This window comes from Bos indicus, chromosome 11 (genome assembly GCF_029378745.1).
Source record: "Bos indicus isolate NIAB-ARS_2022 breed Sahiwal x Tharparkar chromosome 11, NIAB-ARS_B.indTharparkar_mat_pri_1.0, whole genome shotgun sequence".
NCBI classification, from domain to species: domain Eukaryota; kingdom Metazoa; phylum Chordata; class Mammalia; order Artiodactyla; family Bovidae; genus Bos; species Bos indicus.
The window spans coordinates 28,531,892-28,541,008 of record NC_091770.1 but is presented as its reverse complement, the minus strand read 5'-3'; the positions used below and the strand labels follow the sequence as shown (position 1 = coordinate 28,541,008).

The 9,117-nt window shown below is 51.3% G+C and overlaps 1 protein-coding gene across 2 annotated transcripts in view; it reads right to left on the bottom strand.

Annotated features, from left to right (window-relative positions):
- Positions 1 to 1,477: 1,477 nt before the first annotated feature.
- EPAS1 (endothelial PAS domain protein 1) overlaps positions 1,478 to 9,117 on the bottom strand; it is a 92,600-nt gene continuing 84,960 nt past the window's right edge. For both annotated transcript variants that reach the window (XM_019970094.2, XM_019970095.2), the window contains exons 12-16: positions 7,493 to 7,983; positions 6,408 to 6,534; positions 6,096 to 6,213; positions 5,712 to 5,885; positions 1,478 to 3,698 (exon numbers count right to left, since the gene is read on the bottom strand). In XM_019970094.2, coding sequence (XP_019825653.1) covers positions 3,547 to 3,698; positions 5,712 to 5,885; positions 6,096 to 6,213; positions 6,408 to 6,534; positions 7,493 to 7,983 — 1,062 coding nt within the window. In that variant the 3' untranslated portion in view covers positions 1,478 to 3,546. The remainder of the gene's footprint in view (positions 3,699 to 5,711; positions 5,886 to 6,095; positions 6,214 to 6,407; positions 6,535 to 7,492; positions 7,984 to 9,117) is intronic.

Here is a 9,117-nt window from a genome sequence, read left to right as displayed (position 1 = left end):
AAGAGGTTGAAAAAATAGATGACAAGTTTGGGCTACATCATTTCCAGGCCGATTTTAGCACCTTGAGTCCATCTGGGACTAGTACATCCAGTACTGCTGTCTTAATGGGGACACCACTGCCTCAAGACAGGAAGAACCTGGTTAACCCGCAGCCCCCTCCCCCTCAAAAAAAAAAAAAAGATTCTGTGCTTCCAATGCTGGAGGCATGGGTTCAATCCCTGATTGGGAAAACTTAAGATCCCATGTGTCTTGCAATGTGGCCAAAAAGAATAAAAGTTCTTTTTCACATAAAGCAGAGGGTGGGCAGGGACTGAGGAGAACAGGGCTACAGAGGGTTGAATCTTGTATGTTGTGAAGGAAATGGGCCTGCACTGTATCTCTAGCGAAACCCACACTTCACCCCTCAACTCCAGTTTGAAATCTTCATTAGAGACCATGCTTCAGGAGAGGGTAAATTCTGCCCTACTCAGATCACAGGGAGCCAGGGCTGGCCCTTCTTCACCAAGAGGGGCTGCCTCCTTCCTCAGCTTTGGGTCTGCATGTCCCCACCCCTCAAAAGAGGGACTTCTTATCTGGAGGCTGTTAGGCAAGGTAAGCTCTGGGAAGGTGAGTTTTGCATGCCTGGAGGAGAATGTATTTAGAGTCAGGAGGAACCCCAGTGGCTGATCTATTGTTAATTCTTGCAGGCTGCTGCTCCTGCACACCTGGCCACGTAGGCACACACCTACTCCTGAGTGTTAGTCGCTCAGTTGTGTTTCTCTGCGACCCCACAGTGGTAAAGAACCCACCTGCCAATGCAGGAGACATGAGAGATGCAGGTTAGATCCCTGGGTCGGGAAGATCCCTTGGAGTAGGAAGTGGCAACCCACTCCAGTATTCTTGCCTGGAGAATCCCATGGACAGAGGAGCCTGGTGGGCTACAGTCCACAGGGTCGCAAACAGTCGGACACACTGAAATGACTGCGTGAGTGCAGAGTGTACCCGCCAGGCTCCTCTGTCTGTGGGATTTTCCAGGCAGGAATAATGGAGTGGATTGTCATTTTCTTCTCCAGGGGATCTTCTTGACCCAGGGATCAAACCCAGGTCTCCTGCATTGCAGGCAGATTCTTTAGCAGGGAAGCCACCTACTCCTAAGCCACCTGCATTAAAAAATTTTTTTATTTCTCAAAATCCTTCCCGTAATTTTCTGAAGGCAGGGACCATGACTTCTTTTCTTGGTGCCCTCCTAGAATACAGAAAAAGGGGCCTGTGGCAGAGAGAACAACACCTGCAGAAATATGGATGATGTAGCATGGCTTCCTGGTCTTAGACAGTTGGAAAGGTTTAATAATAGCCTCTTTTTCCTTCATCCAGCTTCCTGTCAGTTGTCTCCCAAAGATCAGTGCCTGTGTTCATTTTCTGTAAACTACTCAATAGTTGACTTTATAATGGTGCAGCCCATGATCAATCCACCAAAAACAAAAGCCACCAGCAGTGGTAGGATCAGAATACTTTAATAAGATATCAGTGTCAAAATACATTTCCTTATAAAGTTAAGCTCCCATATAGTAATAACATTGTCAGTAGGAATTTGACAAAATAATAATGTTCACGAAATCATTATGTTGATAGATAAGGTTAATATGAAGCTTGGAATATTTTTTCAGAGTGTTTTAGTAAAACTGCAAGGGTAAAATGCCCTTAATGCTGAGGCAAACAGAAAATCAAACACCAGCGCTTACACGTCAGTAGCCCTTCAGGTTGTGCCGCCCACTGTGCGTAAGGCAGGCTGCGGTGCTAAAGGACAATTTGGGCGACACAGTGACTAGGTAATTTTTTCTTGTGAAACTTAAATTTTGTTTTGTTTTGGGCAGTAAGTTCATCCAGGCTTACCAGATTCTCGGTTTGCTGTGTTTTGCTTTGTGTGTTTCTAGAAACTTGGTCGTTGTACCCATGATGGAAGAGTTCCATGTGGCCAGTATTCTGAAACAAGTGATACTGTCCCTCTTACTGGGGAGTTACAAGGCACTTTTAGGAGACTGTTTGCAGTGCCTCCTACCTCTATACGTCACTTCTGGGAACAGACAGACCTCAAGGAGGCCCAGGGGCCATCCCCGGAGGTCCGCTTGCTGCACCTTGACATTGCAGGGTGATCTGAGGGCCTGGCCCCATTGGGAAGGGGCATGAGGATGAGGCTGGTCAGGACCAAGGGCCCCCTTTCTACACCTTCACCCCACCCCCGGTTCAACTCCATGGGCTCCAAGGTGGTGAGCGGGACGTGCACTGGATCACTGTACTGTTTCTGAATCTGCACCGTATCGTGAATTCCCATCTAAACCACCACATGGTAGTTCTGGAAGTATCCAAATGTGCCACATGAAAGACCATTAGAGTCACATAGCTCAGTGCACTTGAAGGGCTGGCAACAAAATCTTAAAAAGAGTTAAAGCACTTCCCCTCCCTTAGATCGTCCCACCCCGACCCCTGACGTGCCATCAGACCCTCTTGGCAGTAATAATAATACATACATACATACATACAAAATACATATAGAACACAAGGAGAAGACAGCTCGCAATGCTCCCACTTAATGATTCCACTTTCTGGATTATTTGTCACGCCTATGGCATATCCCGAAAGCAAAAAGCCAACAGCGAGAGACCTTGAGCAAGGTTAGTACAGGCCCGTGGGAGTTCTGTACAATTCTGCAGTGTCAGCAACATCAGGAAAAAGAAGATCAAACAGCTTAAAAAAGATTTTAAAGTGATTTTGTGAGCAGGATTCCATTTCCGTTTCTGATATTACAAAGTACCCATATATATGATAAACACTTAACCCAGATATAAATTTTTTTCTTAAAAAACTCAGTTATGCTTTTGAATAATAATTAAAAAAAAATCCACCAAATGCAGGGGAAAAACACCAGTTTAAGAAAAGCCGTACTGTGCAACTTTCATAGATAACCACACACAATGGAGTTTACCCTTCACATTTCATTTCTTTTTTTACCCCCAAAAGTCATATCAAAATTAGAGCAGAGAGTTGGCTTAAAAAAAAAAAAAAAAAGATGGACATTTACAATACAGTGATTAGTTTTAAAAAAGAAAGGGCTGAGAGAGGCCAAAAATCAAGCTTAGAAAGCAAGATTATTTTGTTTCTCTTTGGCAACAACAACAAAATCTAGTTTTAGTTAAATGAAGCCAAAGCTTTCCCGAAAGGAGAACACACATACACCAAACTTGTTAATATGAATATTGTTTGTGTGTGAGAGAGACCCATGAATATTATAAATTAGGATTTGGGGAAAGAAAAATCTTATAAAATTTAAGAACATTTCCATTGACAGAGCAAAACATAGGTAAAACAATTATATTTTAAAAATATGGATAATAAAGTGAGCATCTTCAGAAAAAGGCCACTACTCGGTGACCTGGACAAGTTTGCCAGGTGAGTATATCTTGTAAAAAGTGTGGTGGTGTTAGAAATACCTAGTTGCAAAAAACAGACGGAGAACGTGAAGCTGGTGGGACGGCGTGGGAAGGGTGCCTGTCGGCGGGCGGCCCTGGCTCAGGTGGCCTGGTCCAGGGCTCGGAGGAGATCCCCTCCTTGGAGGAGCGTGGAGGTTCCCGGAACAGGCACGTTCACCTCACAGTCATATCTGGTCAGTTCCGGCAGCAGGTAGGGCTCAAACGAGGGTCCGAGCAGCCGGCTTGCCATGCCTGAACAGAGAGAGAGTGCTGTCGTTTAAAAGCCCTGCATCAACCGTGTGGGGAGGGTCTGTTCCCTAAAAGGCTAGCAGGGACGCAGCGGGTTCACAGAGCAGGAGGCGCTTCCAGTTTTCCTGACTCCGGGGCACAGTGGGGCAGCCCTCATTTCACTCTTCAGTGTTGTCTTTCCCTAGTCACCTACCCCGTGCTCGGAGCAGGGACCCAGCAGATAGCCCGTCTGCCTCTCTCATCAGGTGAGGGGCTGAGACCCAAGGCAGGGACAGAGTGCACAATGCAGATAGGACCGGGAAGGGCTCAGAGGGTGGGGGGGGCGGGTGGAAGGAGTCCCCACGAAGGCTTCCTGGCCTGGGAGGTGGAGGCATGAGCCAGTGCCTGGGCAAGGCTCAGAGTTGCTGACTGAGCCTGCCCCCCGTGCACTGGCAGCTGGAGGGAAGGCCGAGCAGAGAAATGGAATTCTGAACCAGCTGGTGTCTGCACACACTTGCACACACATCTACATGCACTCATATCATACACATGTGCCACAAGCACATGGGCACGTACATACATACGTGCACACACACACACACAGGTCCTTCAAAGGCCTGACTTCAGTTTCAGGATCCCCACCCTTGGCTGCTCCTCTCCTGCTGAGAAGGAAGATAAGGGGACATTCCCAGCCCACCTCCCACCTCCCACCTCCAGGGAAGAGAGGGCCTGGGTGCCTGGAGGCAGACCCAGAAGCCCTTCACTGGCCCCAGTGATGTGAATCCCTGCTTCCCTTCCTGACTTACGTGAAACATCTCAGCCCCCGGGCCCTCTCTTCCTTCAGTCCTCATCTCAGCCACTTCCTAGGGTCCATGCCTGCCTCCCCCACTCATCCTTGCTCTCCTGTGGACTGGGTGTGTTTCATGGCTGGCTGCAGCCCCACAGTAGAAAGGGGTACTTGCTCATCATCCTTTTCTAATCCCCTCTTCTTTTACTCACCCTCAGAACCGACCTAAATTTAAAAAAAAATTATTTTCCCCTGAAAAGAATGAGTTTCCTAGGTTCACAGCAGGGATAATAATGCTGACTACCACTTCATGCAAACATATACATGAACATATACACTTTGCACAGGTGTGGGCATGGTGAGTCCTTGCCAACCCATGGACTGTAGCCCACCAGGCTCCTCTGTCCATGGGATTTCCCAGGCAAGAATACTGGAATAGTTTGATATTCCTTTTTTCAGGGGATCTTCCTGACCCAGGGATCCAACCTGAGTCTCCTGCATTAGCAGGTGGATTCTTTACCCACAGAGCCAGCAGGGAAGCCCACACTTTGCATGCAGGCCTCTAAATTAAATGTGCAGGCTACTACTCCAACCTAAGGTAGGTAAGGAGCAAAGCTGAAATGTAAGCCCAGGACTATCTTGTGACTCTAAAGCCTGGACTCTGAAGCACTGAACAGCAGTCTGTCTCAAACCATAGTGCTGAGGAAATGACCCTCTTTTGGGGAAGGAGTTTGGTATGTTTCACCCAAAGTATGAATTACATTCCTGTTTACATAGCAACCTTTTTGTGATAACATATTACATAGGATGCTGATAGACTAAGGTGGGTAAGAGGCAGGCATTGGGTGGCCAGTCCTCCTAGAAAGCAAGATCCCCTCCGAGGGCAAGCGTGCCTGTCCTCCCAGCAGTGCGTCCTCATCTCAGCGTGATGCCCCAGTAGGTCACTGCATCAGGCATTACAGTAACACGAAGAACTGAGCAAAAGGCATAGGCTCTGGGGCTCTTACAGGGTATAGCCCTGGGTGTCACCTAGTCACTGGAGGGCTCCTTCTACAGCCCTGTGGACAGGTGGACTTCCAGTCTCTTTGTGGTCCCCTGGGGAGAGGAGGGCTCACCCCTCTCAAGGCAGCTGCCTTGCATGAGCAAGTTCATCCTTGTGCTGAGATTTGCCACCTTCTCCATCCCCTGGCTCCCACCCTCCCACAACGCCCAGGCCCTGGCACAGCACGCCTGTTCCTGAGTGCACCCACCTGACATCTTGTGAGCCGCGGGTAGGCTGTAGTCCTGGTACTGGGGGGCGTAACACTGAGCGGGGAACCCACTCTTGGTGGGCTCCCCCGGGCTCGTGGCAGACGGAGGCTGTGGCGGTGATAAGTGTCTCAGGGGCTGGCTCCTACCCCTCACGGGATTCTGGATGAACTCATCTGAAAAGGCCAATGTCAGGCTGATGGGACAGACTGTGACACCCCCAGCATCCCTCTTCCTCCACAGGAGGAACCCAGAGATTTCTGACCATGTCACCCTCAGGTGGTGAGAGAGAGAAGAACCAGGGTGGGCCCGGAGCTAAACCCCTTGCTCCACTGGCAAATGCCCTCTCCCCACCCGACCCCGCCACGGACCAGGACTGTGCTCACCATTAGGGACATTTGCATTTGGCAGCTTGTCCGGCATCAAAGAGCAGGTCCCACCACCCCTGAGACTCTTCATTCTCTTCCACATCAAATGCGAGGTGCTGCTGCCTGGCGGATCCCCCTGCATGTGGAAGTGCAGACATAGAGGGAGAGGCCAGAGAACCCAGTCCCAAACTGCGCTGGGGTGAGGCGGGCCCTGCTTGCTCTGAGAGACCCTCCCTGTCAGCCCGGGTCTCTACATTCAGCCCCGGCTCCCACCCAGCCTTCCCCAGGGCTATGGAGAACCTGCGGCAATGCCCCCAGGAGATGGCTCACCCCACTCATGTCTTGGAAGGCTTGCTCCTCGTACTCCAGCTGTCGCTTCAGCTTCAGCTTGTTGGAGAGGGCAATCATGGCTGGGCTCATCACGTCTGGACCCTGAGGCCCGAAGCCCTTGGCAGACCTGCCAAGCCAGAGAGAGAGGGCGTGAGAGAGTCTGGGGCGCCACGGGCCCAGGGTCCTCCCCGGAGGGCAGTCTCCCCCAGGGCCGAGTCCTGGAGGAGGGGGCGAGGGCCTGGGCTGGAGCTCTCCCTGTTCTCAGTGCGCTCTGCCTGGTGGACACTGATGGCTCAGCTGTCTGCACCTCCCCCGACACGTGCCCGTCTGCCGGGCTGGCCCCCGGCGGCCTTTGGTCCTGGCCTGGTTTGTGGCTGCCCAGCTCGGTGACAGCTGTCTTTCGAGGGCCGCTTCTGCCCCATCTCCCCTGCTCTGCTTGGACTGCTCCCCACCAGGGACAAGGGAGGATGCCCTGTAAAAGGCAAGGGCCTCAGGGAAGCCTAACCAATGGGCCCTGGGAACTTGAAGTCTGTTCCAACCATGGGACAGCCAGGGGAGCTCCCAGGGGTTGGAAGGGCCTTGTGGGGTGGTGGATACTGGCAGATGCTGGGAGGAGGCAGGACGGGGAGGGCAGTGCTGGGCTCCGGCAGCCAGTCAGGCGGAAGGCAGGGGCATCTTTTCACTTTCCTCAACTGGGCTTCCACGCTCGAATGAGGAAATGTCCCTCCGTGTTGTGTGTGTGGGCGGTCTGTGGCTCAGATAATGAACTCTGAATAAAAAAGCACTCTAGGAGGTAGTTCAGGAAGCCACTTCTTTCCCTGTCTGCAGGCCTCTCTTGGTCTCCAGCTCTGATAAAATGTGTCCCACGCGAGGCCTCACATATCTTAGGGCGAGTCCCCTAAAGCCCAAGCTCTCAGAGTTGAGAGAAGGCTAAGCGGCATATCGCACCTCTGTCGGATGGAAACTGGGGATGGGGCCAGGGGCCTTTTGGAGCCCCATACCTGCCCCTAGTGGGCACCTGTCTGTACCTCCTCCCCCATACTGCACAGCCTTAGCTGAAGCAGCCCAGCATCTCCGTCACTGACCTCTTCTTGAGCATGGCGAGATGGGGTGTGGCGGGGGGGAGCCCCAGGGGCGCTGCCCCCACGGCCTCTGCGTGCCGGTCTTCACCAGGCCACTTCGTGGGCCCCAGCTGTAGTGGTGGGTCAGGGGGCCACTGGGTGTTGGAAATGCCCCCCATGGAGGAGAGGGGGGTGTAGGTCTGACCACAGCACTGCAGCAGGGACACCCTGCTCCCACCGTCAAAGAAGGCGAAGGACACACGCCGCTGCTCAGGCTCCGTCTTCTTGCTTTCCAGCTGCTGCTGATACTTGTCCAGGAGGAAGGTGCTGTGAGAGGCCATCGGAGCCAGTGGCTGGAAGATGTTTGACATGGTGCTGAAGCAGTGCTGGGGGGCCGACTGGGGGGTCTCCGGCAGGAGGCTCTCCTCAGGGCAGATGGGGCTAAGCTGGAAGTCCTCTCCGTCCATGGGGATGTAAGGTGCCAGGGTCTCCAAATCCAGCTCGTTAAAGTCAGTCTAGAAGACACAGAGCAGGGGCAAAGCAGCTCAGCAGTGGGCGCTGCCTCAAGGACGCTGTCTCATCTTAGCCCCTCATACCCCCGCTCCCGCCCGAGGCATTCCTCCTGCACAGCCTGGCAGCGCCAAGGTCTTGGGGGCCCAAGAGAGGAAAACACAGATGTGTCTTCAAAGTGTGGAAGGTCTTCTGACAAGTGCTACCAGCCTTCCTGCGCATCTCCTTCCACTCAGTCATTCTTCCACACACCCCACTGGTGTCGACCCCACCTCTTCCTTCCTGCCTACTCTGATGAGCACGATGGCTCCTGGGGGCCAAGGGCAGCTTTGTCCTCATCTCCCGCCCGTGCCCAGAGTGTATCTGTGGACAGCTCGTAGGGTAACCGTGGCCCAGTGCTCTCTGTGGGACCTTCATTCAGATCAACAAGGACTCAGAGATGGCCCCCAGGTTCCCTGTATGGGCACCATAGGGAATTCTCACAAGCAGATGCAGCAAAACAAACATTTCACCCCTCACTGGGGGAGGTAGCTTATTAATGGTTACAATGACATGAAACGGTTAAAGAGAAGCAGCAGCCAGTTACCCACTTTCTCTTTTCAAGGAATAAATCTTAGAGTTCAGAGAAGAAAGTGCAGGGTTGAAGTAGGGAAAGATTGCAGAATAAAGACACAAACTGAGGAGGCAAGGCAGAAATTTGGATGAATAACCCAGAGTAAGACAAACAGGGATTAATACATTTCCTTTGGGTTTTGTGACATACTTACCATCCACCCACACCCTAGCCTGTTTACACAGGTTTTACAAGACTGTTTGGCCTTATGTAATATGTTTCTGAAAAGTTATATGTAAATAAAAATTTGTCAGATGTCATTTTAAAATGTGTTTAACATACGTTATTTCAAAGAATCCTAAAATGAAAATGTTTGTAAAGGGAATTGTTCCCTGTGCCTAGAAAAGTCTTATGCATCTGGACATGCTTTTTAAATGCAGAGCTCGTTAAAGAAACGTTCAGTTGTAGTTTTGGCATTCTGAGCTCTAATAAATATCCAAGTTAGTAGGATATAAATATATGGAGAGGTAAAAAGAGCTGGATTTGACACGGGTAAAGCAGAGGGCAGAAGTGGGAGGAGCAGGTG